Source organism: Staurois parvus, unplaced genomic scaffold (assembly GCF_062004578.1).
Source record: "Staurois parvus isolate SC_StPar_1 unplaced genomic scaffold, SC_StPar_1.0 ptg001432l, whole genome shotgun sequence".
Taxonomy (NCBI): Eukaryota; Metazoa; Chordata; class Amphibia; order Anura; family Ranidae; genus Staurois; species Staurois parvus.
Genome location: NW_028319228.1, coordinates 2596807 through 2611845, shown reverse-complemented (window position 1 = coordinate 2611845; position 15039 = coordinate 2596807). Strand labels below are relative to the sequence as shown.

Below are 15039 nucleotides of genomic sequence, written 5' to 3'. Positions count from 1 at the left end.
TTTAAACTTTTGGGATGAATTAAAATTTACCTTTTATATGTTGATTTAAATAATGTATGAATAAAATTGAATTTTAACAAAATAGATTGCGACTGATGCCTAAAAAGTCCATTTTATTTTCCTCTATTGCGTATTTTGGTAAATATTGGATAAGGCTTGGTTTAATCTATTATTGATGCCCATAGTACTACCTTGTGGGGACATCAGACAGATTGACTGTTTAGAGAGATTTAGTTTAAGGAAGTGGTGCGACATCCATGCTGATATATCAGTCAGTACGTTAGTAATGCGAAAGGAGACTGAAGAAGTGAGGTGAGAAGTAGAGAGATAGATTTGGGTGTCCTCAGCATACAGGTGGTATTTGAAGCCATGGGAGGTTATCAGGTGACCAAGAGAGGAAGTGTACATATAGAAGAGAAGGGGTCCAAGAACAGAGCCTTGGAGGACCCCTACAGAAAGAGGAAGTGGAGAGGAAGAGACAAAGTTATAGGTAAAATTGAAGGAGCGTGTGACAGGTAGGAGGAGTACTAGGATAGAGCTGAATCTCGGAGACAAGGCAGTGGAGTTTATTGAGAAGGAGCGAGTGGTCAACAGTTTCAAAGGCCACAGAGAGGTCTAACAGTAAAAGTATGGAATAGTGGCCATTGGTTTTAGCAGTTAGCAAATAATCAGTGAATTTTAGTAGGGCAGTTTCTGTGGAGTGCTGCTTGCAAAAGCCAGATTGTAAGGGGTCAAGAAGGTTGTTTTCAGTGAGGTAGGAGCTAAGGCGATTGTAGGCTAAGCGCTCTAAAAGTTTAGAGGTGATGGGAGCAAGGAGATAGGTCTTAAATTGTTCACCATTCGACACCCTAATCAATTCCTGGACATATGTTTTCTGGATTAATTTTAAATCACCTGGTATAACTACCAAAGGACCTCTTGTCCAGGGGGTGGGGAAGGGCCTGCCCATAAAAATTTCAAAAGGGAAAAGTTTGGTGACTTTATTAGGTGTCATCTTCATCTCAGCCTGAACAGCTGGCAGGTACAACTCCCATCCCTTAAATGCACCCTTTTGAATATCCCCATGGAGACACGAATGGCTGTCCACTGACGGTACCCATCCAACCTGACTGAGCTTGGAAGGAGAAGAATGGCAGAAATTTCCCCAATCCAGGTGTGCAAAGCTTGTAGCATCATTTCCAAAAAGACTCCAGGCTGTAATTGCTGCCAAAGGGGCTTCAACAATGTACAGGGAGAAACCATCTATACTGGGAGAAACCATGGCGCCCAGTGGGGGGCATGCAAGCGCAGCATTGTTATCTTTTATGTAGGCCTGCCAAGTTAAGTAATTTACCTCTTTAACCACTTCCGTGTGTGTGTGGTGTGATTTTCCAGTTTCGGGCAGGGGGCGTGCCGCCATTCGGGGCCTCGGCTGTCAAACACTGGGTCCCGGCCGGTGATTCCCCGCTGGCACCTGGCGTAAACAATACAGATCTCTACCCTGTCAGCTCCTGCACACTGCTTTGCATGGCTCTGCATAGCCATACAAAGCAGCGTACTCACAGTGTAAAATGCACACACAGCCCACGTAGTAAAACAGCACACCTTTGGATCGCCCCTCATGTTAACCCCTTCATGCCCAGTGTCATTAGTACAATGTCAGTGCTTTTTATTAGCACTGATCACTGTATTTGTGTCACTGGGAATGTCAGTGACACCAAGTCAGTTCCCCTGTGTCAGAACGCAGTCCTGCTATGTCACTGATCGCCATTACTAGTAAAAAAAAAAAAAAAAAATCCAGTGTATATATACTGCCATACGTAGATGCTATAGCTTTCACGTAAACCAATTAATTTACATGTATTGGATTTTTTGTAGCAGACATGTAGTAGAATACATTTTGGCCTAAATTTATGACGAATTTAATTTTTTTAATTTTTTCATTGGATATGTTTAATAGCAAAAAGTCAAACATATTTTGGTCTTTTTTTTCAAAATTGTCGATCTTTTTTTGTTTACAGTGCAATAAATAAAAACCGCAGAGATCAAATACCACCAAAAGAAAACTATTTGTGGGGAAAAAAAATCTTAAATTTCATTTGGGTGCAGCATTGCATGACCGTGCAATTGTCAGTTAAAGTAACGCAGTGCCGTATCACAAACAATGGCCTGAACAGGAAGGGGGTAAATCCTCTGGAGCACAAGTGGTTAATTGATGGGTGCAGCTACTTGGATACTGTTAAGAGAAGCAACAAGAATGCTTTAGGGCTGATTCACGCTATAGAAACACAGTCCAGATGCGTTTTTGCATCCACATTTTTTACGCATTCCAGTTCATTTTCCCCTTCAATTGAAGTAGGAACATGCGCATTTTGATGCATTTTACCGGTTCCAGTGCAGTTCAGTGCAGGAAAAATGCAGCCTGTTTTTTTTTTCTGCATTGAATGCACTGGAACTGCAAGCACTGATGTGAACTATGACATTCCCAACCATATAACCTACTTTCTGTGCGTTTTGGATGCAGAATAAACGAACTGAAATGCATGTAGTGTGACATACAACACAAACATCCCTGAGAAAACAGTACATTCCCTTACATGTGGCTTTATACCAGTCCTAAAACAGTGAATGCTCTCATTTCTTCATCTCCACAATAGTAGTGGTTATGTTGTTGTCACCCACATTACACTCGTTTCATTGTACCCCTAATTCTACACACAGCAGCACCAGTCCTGGTGAACAACCACCGTACACCCAGCCATGAGCAGAACGCTCAACCCCCAGCGCATGCCCAGTGCGGCACAGAAGAACAGGAAGTGACGGTTCGGACACAACCCAATCTCTTCCCGTGTCACCGGCTGCCTTCTTCCGGGTGGACTGAGCCGAAGTGCACTATGGAGAGGGGCTGATAAAAGCCGAGAAGAAGGTACAGGACTCCATGGCTGCTACACAGGTAAGCGGAGGGCTGGATCGCTTGGGTTGTTTGGTTTCCTTTCTTAGCACGTCCTGCTGTCTAGGTGTCATGTCTAGCACACTTTATGTTCCTGTCACCTTGCTGCCTGTCTACCTTTGCTCCCAACACTCATTACATGGCTTTATTTCCCTAGTCATAGCACACAGCTCCCTGAGGATTCTTTCCATCAGCCCTGAAGGATTTCCTCCTGTGCTGGAGGCCTCTGAGTGGATGATACCTGAGACAAACCTGTCCAATCACCTACATCGAACAGTGGAATACATCTATTCCTGGCCTGAGATTTATGAACACCTATTACACAGCACAGTCCTTTCTAGACCTGATTTTTCTCTACTTTAGTTGGGTTAATGTGGAACTAAAGCCTCCCAACCTTTTCAGCCAGGAGGGCTGCCATCTTGGCTTCTGTTAGATCTACAACTGCCATAAGTTATGACACTAGCCATTTGATGGTTTGATAGTTGGCATTCCCAGCATATGTCAGGAATGTAACTTTTTTTTTGTCTATTAACTATTCAATCAATGGGCTTAGGTCGGCTTTAAAAGACTTTTTTTTTTTTTCTTGAAATTATACTTGCCTAGTTGGGTGCAGCATAGTCCTCTACTGCATCTGTTGGCTCTAAAACTGAGAACTGAGTGATCAAAGATCACTAATCGCTCCTGTTCTCAGTAGTCCTTGAGCAGAGGGCTGGTGACTGTCAGTCACCGCTGTCTTGGCTAGTTGGGTGAAGCATCAGTCCTCTACTGCATCTGTTGCTCTAAAACTGAGAACTGAGTGATCAAAGACCACTGATCGCTCTGTTCTCAGCACTCCTTGAGCAGAGCGCTGGTGACTGGCAGTCACTGCTGTTTGCTCTACCCCCTCACCGAAGTGCTGGCCTGTGGAGGGGGCGGGAACAGCTGGCTGCAACTCTCAGCAGATCGCTAAAAATGGGTCACAGGAGTGCAGAACAAACTGCACTCCTGTGATCCACAGGAGAAGTGCAACCAAAGGAGCTTTGGCTGTACTTCTTTTAATACCTGGCACTTATACCCCCCCTCCTGCCCAGGCGAATTTTCAGCTTTCAGTGCTGTCACACTTTGAATGACGAATGCGCGGTCATGCAACACTACCTGTAAAAAAAAAAAAAAAAAAAGTTGTGTTTTTTTTTTTTTTTGTTTTGTTTTTTTTATAAGTGTTGCCTTTCAGTGCCCATCAATGCAGCCTCATTAGTGCCCATCAATGCAGCCTCATTAGCGCACATTAGTGAAGGAGAAAAATCACTTATTTACAAAATGTTATGACAAACTAAGAAAAAAAAATTTTTTTTTCCAAAATTTTCAGTTTTTGGTTTGCTTAGCAAAAAATAAAAAACCCAGAGGTGATTACATACCCCCAAATGAAAGCTCTATCTGTCTCAAAAAAATATTACATTTCATATGGGTACAGTGTTGCATAACCGCGCAATTGTCATTCAAAGTGTGACAGCGCTGAAAGCTGAAAACTGGCATTAAAGTGTGTAAATGCACATGCAGAAACACATCCGACACTCTGAAATTGAGCCTGGAGCTCTGCTGGCAGCAAACCTCTAATGAATGCCTGTACACCAGGTCAGTCGTTCTCTTCAGTAATAGAGATGGGCTTGGCAGAGTTTGAATCCTCATGTGAGCCCACAAGGAAGCAGCAACCTGTACTGTCAGTCCTAAGTAGCGAGGTAATACTTGCTCTACAGCTGCACCTAGGCACACCCTTGTATTTGTATGATGGCAGGGAATGCAGTGGCTGCTTATGATAGGTATAGTACAGGTGACTGTTTTCTGACGTACTCTCTCACGTATGTTCAGACTAGGATCCAAACACACCCCAGCTCATCTCTGTTCAGTATCACCAGTGTTTTCAGTCCCCCAAATTCCTGAATTGAGAGTATGATCCCTTCCAGTCTTCATTAATGGCCCATCACTGTTGTAATCGGTCTCAGTAGTCTTGCACTGGAGCTTGAAGGGGCAGGGTTAGACATTTTGGAAGGAAGATGTCTGTATGTACACACCAGAGAAGCCCATGTTCTGGTGAGTTTTTGTCATTTCAGGTTTGTTTTAACTGCTGTAGCAATAACCTAACATCTTAAGCTGACCTCTCATACCAGATAGATGAGATTTGTCCCACTCTTGTGCTGCCTAAATTCTCCATGCTATGCCTGGTGCCTGAGCAAGCTGTCAGTAGACTCTCAGTTCTATGGTTATGCAAATACCAACCAGGAGCCTCTGTTTGCATAGCCACCTCATTAGGATTCTACAGGGAAAAAATAACTAGTGACATGGTGTTTGCGGACTACATATGACACCATTGGTTTGTCAGTGGGTTTCAGTAACATTGGGGGTTCTCTTTAAAGCAGAACTCTGGGCAGAACAATTTTTATGTGTCTCAGTGTCATAAAGTGTTACTAAACCCACAATAGTAAAATTAGTCTGTATATGCAGTACAGCATACTTGTTATATTCACTGTGGAACCTAAGGGGTTAATCTTGTGCATTGTGTAAAAAGGCTGTTTGATCCTTTCTTCTTGTGCTGTGAGTGTGCTCAATAGCACACCCCAGGACCAAGAATGAGTGGTCACTGACTTCTCCTGGTCTCCATATCAATATCTAGTCTGAGAAGCCTGTCCCCTGTATCTCTAAGGCACCGTTCACACTAATGCGTTTTTTTAGTGCTTTTTGAAGAACTGCACTACAGTCCATTTAACATGATTTCCTATGAAACATGTTCACATCTGTGATTTTTTGAGCTGCTGCATTTTTGGAAAGGGTCAGGGACTTTTTTTAAAAGCAAGCAGCAGCATTTTTGCTACAATGGAGAATCTGCTGCACTACATGGTAGTGCGTTTTTGCCACATTTTGCATTTTTATTCTGCCCAGCATAAAAAAAAAAATCCACTTTAGAAAAAAAGAGCCAAACAAAATACGGCAAAAACGCGCATAGAAAAATGCAAAACAAGCTGCAAAAAGCACTGCAAAATGGAAAAAAAGCAAACTGCATAGGTGTGAACAGTGCCTTATACCTCTGAAGAGAGATACACTGGGAGGGAAATTGACAAAAAAAACTGAGCAGACAGACTCTGGAGCATCTGCTCATAGTAACCACTCGGCTTGTTCAGTTAAAGGCATTGTACATTTTTAAAAAATGTTTTGGTTTTTTTTTGTTTGTTTTAACTAGGTATTTAGTGTGGTTATACTTCTCAAAAGGAGATTCTAGGAGTCAGGCAGTTACTCTAGGAGAGCTGGACAGGGCTGTGAAAGGTCCTTAACCCATCAGCAGGACCGATATCTGCTCCTTTGTGCAAGGAGGAACAGGATGAGCACTGCCAGAGCCCTACAAAATGACATCCAGCAGGTCACTGGTGTGAATGTCTCTGACCAAACAATCAGAAGCAGACTTCATGAGGGTGGCTCGAGGGCCCTACGTCCTCTAGTGGGCCCTGTGATCACTGCCCGGCACCATAGCGCTCGATTGGCATTTGCCATTGAACACCAGAATTGGCAGGTCTGCCGCTGACGTCCTGTACTTTTCACAGATGAGAGCAGGTTTATAGTGTCATGGTTGATCAGTTCCCCTATGTCCATGTATTGCTGCCCTAGCCTATCCCTAGGGACAGGCATCTTCTTGTTCTACTGCAAAAACAAGGGAAGAAAGGGCGCACCAGCCTTGTGCTTTACCCGAGAATACATTTTTTTTTACGAAAAAGATATATACTCACAAACAACTGTGTGTCAAAAGCATAACAATTTCCAAAGCAACCAAGTCACCAGGTCAACTCCCAAACTGCGAAAAGACCCTCAGATGGCTGGTGGGTTTCAAGGGGCGATCCCCTCTTCCTCAGATTTTGCCATATCATCCTATCAGACTTGAGCACAGGGGACATTTTTCCGATTTATCATCTTGTTCTAGGTCACAGCGTCCAGTGCATGCCTTGCCATTTTCTCTGTGTTGCTTCACAAATATTGGAGTGCTGATGTGATGAAACCTCTTCCTGCTACATGGTGGCCTCTATTAACTGCTCTGTTTGTCAGTCAGATCTATATACAGTTTAGCTCTTACCTGATTGTAGGATATGCAGTTTTCACAGGAATTGTCAGTTCTCAGACTTCAGAAGACTTTATTATTATTATACAGTATTTATAAAGCGCCAATAGTTCGCTCAGCGCTGTACATTACAAAGGGGGACAGAACATGTGACAGAACAATACCAATACAATGCAAAACATGAGGGGATTGAGGGCCCTGCTCCTTGGAGCTTACAATCTAGGAGGAGATAGCTGTGGGGGATGGAGTGGTAGGAAGAGTGGAGGAGGTCGGCAGGTTAGCAGGGAGTGGGGTAGGCTTCCCTGAAGAGATGGGTTTTCAGGGTGCGCCTAAAGGAGAGGAGAGTAGGTGATAATCTGATGGGTTGGGGCAGGGAGTTCCAGAGGATGGGTGACACCCTGGAGAAGTCCTGGAGGCGGGCATGGGAGGAGGAGACGAGGGAACTAGAGAGAAGGAGGTCTTGTGAGGAGCGGAGTGTGCGTGCTGGGCGGTACTTGGATATTAGGTCAGTGATGTAGTACGGGGCAGTATGGTGGACAGCTTTGTACGTCAGTGTTAGGATTTTGAATTTGATCCGTTGCGCAATCGGAAGCCAGTGGAGGGATTGGCAGAGGGGGGTGGCGGAGATGGAGCGGTTGGAAAGGTGAATGAGTCTGTCAGCCGTATTCAGGATCGACTAAAGCGGGGATAGCCAGCGGCAAGGCAGGCCAGTGAGGAGGGAGTTGCAGTAGTCGAGTCGTGATATGAGGGAGTGGATGAGCTGTTTAGTGTTTTCTGGGGTTAGGAACGTGCGGATTTTGGTGATGTTGCAGAGGTGGAGTCTGCACGAGTTTGTTAAAGATTGGACTTGGGGCTGGAAGGATAGGTTGGAGTCCAGAATGACACCCAGTACTCTGGCCTGCGGGGCGGGTTTGATGGTGGCGTTGTTGGATGTGAGGGGGGGTGGTGTCTGGGCTGGGGGGAAGACAAGAAGCTCGGTTTTGGAGAGGTTCAGTTTAAGGAAGTGGAGCAACATCCAGTCTGATATGTCGTTCAGTAGGTGTGTGATTTGGGCAGAGACCAAGGGGGTGAGGTGGGGGGTTGAGAGATAGATTTGTGTGTCGTCGGCATAGAGGTGGTAGTTGAAGCCGTGAGAGTGTATGAGTTGGCCAAATGAAGAGGTGTAGATGGAGAAGAGAAGGGGCCCGAGGACAGAGCCTTGAGGGACCCCAACAGAGAGGGAGAGTGAGGGGGAGGTGGTAGCATTATAGGTAACGCTGAAAGAGCGTTGACAGGTAGGATGAGAGCCAAGAGAGCGCAGAATCTCTGAGGCTGAGGGAGTGTAGTTTTTTGAGGAGGAGGGGGTGGTCGACTGTGTCGAAGGCCGCAGAGAGGTCAAGGAGTAGGAGCACTGAATAGTGGCCATTAGCTTTGGTGGTTAGCCGGTTGTTGGAGAGTTTGAGTAAGGCAGTTTCGGTGGAGTGTAGGGGACGGAAGCCGGACTGTAGGGGATCGAGGAGGTTGTTGAGGTGAGAGCTTAGGCGGGTGTAGACTAGGCGCTTGAGGAGTTTAGATGTAAATGGGAGCAGGGAGATGGGTCTGAGGTTGTTCGGGTCATTGGGGTCCAGGGAGGGCTTTTTAAGTATGGGGGTGATGTGTGCATGTTTCAGAGGGGAGGGGAAAGTGCCGGAGGAGAGGGAGAGATTAAAGATGTGGGTGAGGGAGCGTAGGATGGAGGGGAAGGGAGGTCGTAGGAGTTGAGGGGGCAGGTGGTGAGGCGGGCATCAGAGAGGATCTTGGAGACTTCCTCGATGGTAGTAAGGTCAAAGGTGCGGAGTGTTGGGGGGGCTTCAGTATGAGGAATGTAGGGTGGGGTGGAAGTGGAGGTCAGAGCAGTGGTGGGGCCGTGGGAGAGGGGTGATGAGGGGGTAGTTGAGTGAGGGGGAACGGGGTTGGAGGGAGTTTCAGCAGCGATGAAGTCCCTGCGGGTTATGTCGAGGGAGAGGGGGTAGCTGTGTGAGAGGGGACGGGTTGAGAGGGCGTGTGAGTTGCGGCGATGTCCTTTTCGAATTGTGTCAATCTTGTTTTTGAAGTGATTGGCAATCTCAAGGGCAGTGAGTGAGGTGCTGGGTGGAGGTGGGGGTGGAGAGAGTAGAGAGTTGAAGGTGGAGAAGAGTCGGCGAGGATTGGAGGAGAGGGCCTTGATGAGGGTCAGGAAGTAGGCTTGTTTGGCTGCGTGGATGGAGGAGGTGTAGGTGTGGAAGGCAGATTTGTAGCGGGTGAAGTCTTGTTGGGATTTTGTTTTGCGCCATAGTCGCTCCAGGGCACGACTGTGTCGTTTTGAGGGTTTTGGTGTGATCAGTCTGCCAGGGCTGGAGCGGTCGGGGTCTGATGTTGCGTGTGGTTAAAGGCGCTAGTGAGTCAAGGGCTGTTGACAGCGCGTTGTTTTAGGCAGTCATAGCCAAGTCGGGGCAGGGCAGGGGGAGGATGCTGTCGTGGAGTTGATCAGCTGCAGAGTGGAGGGGGGCAGGGTTAAGGTTGCGGAGGTTACGGCTGGTAGTAGTGTGACATTTGGAGGGGTAGGCATTGGAGGACGAGGAGATAGAGAAGGTAATCAGGTTATGGTCAGAGAGAAGGAAGGGGGTGTTAGTGAGGTTGTGGGGAGCGCAGCAGTTGGAGAAGATGAGATCAAGGATATTCCCGTTGGAGTGGGTGGTGGATTGTATGCACTGTGCAAGTGCAAAGGAAGAGGTTAAGTAGAGGAGATGGGATGTGTCTGGGTTGTCAAGGTTGACAGGGATGTTGAAATCCCCAAGGATGATGGTGGCTAGCTCAGAGGAGTGGAAGAAGGGTAGCCAGGAGGAGAAGTCATCCAGGAAGCCGGTATATCACAGCAATCTTCAGGGGGGTTGGGGAGAATAGTCGGCCGCAATGGGCCTCGAAGGAGGAGGATAGGGGGGGGGGGGTTTGGGAGGACTCGGAAGGTGCTCTGCGGTGACAGGAGCAGACCAACCCCACCACCTTTACGACCGTTAGGCCTGGGTGAATGGGTCCAGGTGAGACCTCCGTAGGAGAGTGCAGCAGGGGAGGTAGAGTCAGTGGGCTGGATCCAGGTGTCTGTGATCGCTAGGAGGTTGAGGGAGCGGGAAACAGAGGTCGTGGGTGGCGGTAAGCTTGTTGCACACCGATCGGGCGTTCAGGAGTGCACATGAAAACGGGGGGGAGATTTTAGGGAGCAGGGGGACAGATACTAAGTTACGGGGGTTGCGGCAGGACATGGAGGCGGGAGGGTGTTGTGCGGGTGAGGGAGGTGGTGGAGTGCCAGGATTCGGGGAGATGTCCCCCGTGGTTAGGAGGAGAAGAAGGGTAAGGAAGGTGGCATGGGAGCGGGATGTGCAGGAGCGTGAGAAACTACTAGTGGAGGTGTTCGGGTCAGTGGGAGAGTGGAGTAATAGGAGGTGGTGGGTGCCGTAGAGGGGTGAAGGAAGCAGTGAGGACACAATATACAAATGTTTGGGAGGAGCAGAGGGATATAGTGAATGGATTTTGGGAACTGAGGAGAGGAAAATGAGGAGTGGAAGAGGCATTTTGGGGAGGTGATGAGAGCAATAGTAGGGAGATGATAGCAATGAGGGGGAGATGTACAAGTTTTGGGGTGGAGCAGAGGGGTAAAGAAATGAGATTTGGGAACCGAGGATAGTAATAAGATAAGGAGAAGAGGGGGCGTATTATATAAAGGTACACAGAGTGGGACTCGGGTATGTAAGAGAGGTTTCCCAGGGTGATTGCTTGCAGTCTGTCCAGCATGCAGTAGAGTTTCTTGCTGTTGTTGTGTCTTCCTGCTGCTTAGGTTCTCCTGCTTTAGTTCAACTGCTGTGTTTAACTGCATCGCACTCCTTCAAAGCAGCACTCAATCAGAAGCAGCACCCCCATCAGAGACTGTGCCCCCCATCAGTGATCTCTCCCCATGAGCTGATCTAAATTTATAGGGAGATGCTCAAATGAGCATTCAACTCCACCCCAAATAGAAGCTGATAAGGATCACATGAGTAGTGGTGGGATGTTTCACAGGGAACAGGCTACAGTCATAAACTGGGTGCAGCTAGAGGTGAGGACTGGTCAACATACACACAAATATAAATACACCATTTGTTCTGAATTTAACAGGAGTCAATGCGTTTTTCTAGTTAAGAGCGGAGATAGGAGATAGATGCATTTACCTGTGAAAGTAGAGAAGGCATAATTAGACTGCTGTGTTTAACTGCATCGCACTCCTTCAAAGCAGCACTCAATCAGAAGCAGCACCCACATCAGAGACTGTGCCCCCCCATCAGTGATCTCCCCCCATGAGCTGATCTAAATTTGCATTACCCTGTGCTGTGCAGTGTAGTGCTGTGCAGCACACCTCGTATATCTCTGCATTGGAGCAGGTGGTCCCCTCTCTTTGAACAGGAAAGCCATTCCTTCTGGTACATGAGACTGTGATCACAAAATATGGCTGGGAGGGAAAGTGCTTGCTGGAGCTTCTGATCGCTGCCTGAAATTTCGGGAGATCTGGTTGATGGCCACAGCAGCTGGAGGCCTCCTGTGCTCTCCAGTGGGTGGAATGCAAGGTACTGGCTGTCTTTTTTTTTTTTTTTTTTTTTAAATACTAGTAATGGTGGTGATCAGCGACTTTTAGCAGGATTGCGGCGGGCATTCTTACACTGGGTGGGAACTAACTACCACTGACTTTCCCAGTGACACTAATACAGTGATCAGTGCTAAGAAAAAGCACTGACACTGTACTAATGACACTGGACAGGAAGGGGTTAACATCTGGGGCGATCAAAGGGTTAACTGTGTGCTAATTTATTTGGAAAACATGCTGCTTTGTATCTCTCAACATGCTGTTCAGAGAGATACAAGCAGCATGTCCATGCTGACAGGAAAGAGACCTGTGTTTACACAGCTCTCTGCCCTGTCATGTTTGCTGACAGAGTTCCAGCTGGGAATCGCCTGCCGGGACCTGGTGATTGACATCCCCAGCCACCAATAGCAGTGCAGGTAGGGTGGTGCTACCCGGAAATGCAAATCACGTGTATATATACATGATTTTGCACAGCCGTGCTGTTCTGTATCATTACTTCTGCTATAGGGTGGATGGCAAGTGGTTAAAGTCATTTTTTAATAACAGAAAAAATGTGAAATAACCTGCGCCAAAGAAAACACACAATCAAAGAATGCTGCTCAAAAGATGAAAAAAACATAAAAACAAACAAAAAATGAAAACCGCGCAAACCAATTTTAAAGAAAAGACAAAAGAAAAAGTCCAAATAAGTCCCAAATAGAGACTCGCGTTTCAAAAAAACTTGCTACAAAATATATAATTCCCAACGTGTTCAAATCACCTGTAGTGATTCAAATATTCACCCACACTCGCCCAATCAGGTGATTTCTAAGTCGGTAATGGCTTTAGGAATCAGACACAGACTTTGGAGGCGAGATGAGATCTCCACAACTGTATAACACTGAACGAATCTCCAAAATCTTCAATATTTTTGGAACAATTCCTCACAAGTGGACGAAAGAGGGGAAAAAAGAAAAAACAAATCGTGTGATACTGCATAAACTAAAAAATAGAGCTAATGTTCACCATTACACTCACATTTAAAAATTCAATTGCACACTCAGATGGACATGAAATCCTCTCAAATGACCCCCAGCAATCCTTCCCTGGTGATCTGCAAACTCTCAATCATGGATGGATGGTGGATGCAAAGAAAAATGGAGGGAGAGCCAAATAGCATAATAATGTATAAAGCCTTTAATTTAAAGTGTGAGTGCAATATGGAAAAATAATTTTATAAGAGTAAAACAAGCCTTTGATAGATTTCTTTCAGACAAGCTGAAAATCCATTATGGCATGTATAATGATCATATTAGCATGGAGAGAAATGAACTGGCAGCAATCAGGGAATTTAGCCTGTCTTGCCCACATCAAATATGGCCACGGAATGCCACACCAGCGTGCGTTCCACTCCCTGGACGTGATGTCACACGTCATGGTTCGAAAACCGGAAATTACGTCAACGCGTTTTGCCCCTCCTGCCGCAGAGGCACCACCCACACAAATGTGAACCTAGCCTTAGTGATGACAGGTTCAGGCCTATACACTAGAGATGTAACATTTCCAGAAATTTTGAAGCTATATATATATATATATATATATATATATATATATATATATATATATATGTGTGTGTGTGTGTGTGTTTTTTTTGTTTTTTTTTTCCTTTTGGAAAAAAAAGACTTTTTTGGAAAAATTTTAAAAATTTCCATGTGGAGTAGTTTTTACAATTTGAAAGTAATTTTTTTACATTGGGAGCGTGAAATGCACAGCGGGAGAGATCACAGCACTAACACTGCATAGTTAGTACAGCAATCTGTGTTTTTTTTTTTTTTTTTTTTTTTCCATTCAGCGTGCTGGGTTGAAATAATAAAAAAAAAAAACTGTGTACGAGGCTTAAGTGACAGTATGTCACTTGTTTTGTTTGCTAACCATATAGATGGTTATTTTTGTATTTACTACCACATAGAGATATTTAAGAATAAATTGGTGTGTGTGTTTTTTGTTTTTTTTACTTAGTTATACATCAAATTTTGTTTGTTTTTTTGTTTTTTTTTGTGAGGGTTTTTATCTAATTAATCTGCCAGCCAATCACTTATGAACATAATCATTAATTGCAGCCCTAGACTTGAGTCATTTAATGAAAGATGTACACAAGTTGTCGGAGGACCTTTGTATTAATTACCTTTTATAATTTAGCTGTTGTTCTTTTGTCGCTATGTATGTCATATGTGCATGTTGTGTAAAAGTGCATAGTAACGAAGAAACTATTTCTATTTTTTTTTTTTTCTGGCATGATCTTAGACTGACTGACTTTTGAAAATGGGAGATGCTGCCAAGCGAGTCAAAAACAGAGGTTTAATGGATGAAGAGGATTTTAAAAGAAGTCCTGGAAAGCAATCCTATTTGGCTCATGAATGCCATGGAAACAACCTAGGAAAGAAGCTAGATACTCAAAAATCTAAGCCTATTCCTTACAGCAGCAGTCCCCGAAATGGGACTTCTCAGAACACGCTCAAAAGTTTCAGCCCGGGGGGGCGAACAGGTACTAATCATAAAGATGAAGGAAACCGGTGGTCAGCGGAAGAGCAGAGAAGTAACTGTGATAACTGGAGGAATAGACGACCACAGGCTTTTAACAGAACAAGGAATGATTCAACTAGTGACAAAGGTGATGGCTATAGGTGGCAGGACACTGGGGAGCGACGTAACCAGTTGGGAAGATCTCCAATGCAGAAAGGTGCCTTTCCAGAAGATGCTTCCGATCACACTGGCATTTCTGGTAATCTGTTTAATTTTAATGGAGGAGCACTAGAAAATCAAACATAAGCCTACCTGTCACACATGTATAGTTAGAACTGGCCAAACGTGATGGTTTCAGGAGAGACTTTAAAAATGAAAATAGTGTAGGCATTCAGAGGTTAAACCCAGAGTTTTTCAGAAGTGCCAGATATTTGCCTGATAACAACTTGGCATTTGGGCAAAGCAGAGTATAATGAAAGTTGCTGCAGGTATCTATATCCACCTCCGCTGCTGAAGATTTTACCCCCTTCCTGACCAGGCCATTTTTTTTACAGTTCAGCACTGTGCTACTTTAACTGGCGATTGTGCAGTCATGCAATGCTGTACACAAATTAAATTTATCCAAATTTTTTCACACACATAGAGCTTTCTTTTAGTCATGGTCACCACTGGGTTTTTTTTTTTTTTTTTTTTTTTTTTTGATCTAAACAAAAAAGACCGAAAATTCTGATATTTTCTACTTTCTGCAATAAGTTATCCATTAAAAAAAAATATTTAAAGTCAAATTTCTTCATGAATTGTATTCTGCTATGTTTTTGGTACAAAAAAAAAATCCCAATAAGTGTATATCGGTTTGTGCGAAAGCTATAGCTTCTACAAACTAGTGTGTGTGTGTGTGTGTGTGTGTGTGTGTGTGTTTTG

The 15039-nt window shown here is 45.0% G+C and overlaps 1 protein-coding gene across 2 annotated transcripts in view; it reads left to right on the top strand.

The window, feature by feature from the left end:
• Nucleotides 1-2781: 2781 nt before the first annotated feature.
• Nucleotides 2782-15039, top strand: part of TUT7 (terminal uridylyl transferase 7) — a 71129-nt gene continuing 58871 nt past the window's right edge. Inside the window, exons 1-2 of one of the 2 annotated variants that reach the window (XM_089662122.1) lie at nt 2782-2932; nt 13900-14140. In XM_089662122.1, coding sequence (XP_089518248.1) covers nt 13918-14140 — 223 coding nt within the window. In that variant the 5' untranslated portion in view covers nt 2782-2932; nt 13900-13917. Of the gene's footprint in view, nt 2933-13899; nt 14378-15039 lie in introns of both variants that reach the window. The other variant, XM_089662121.1, reaches the window with a different exon arrangement.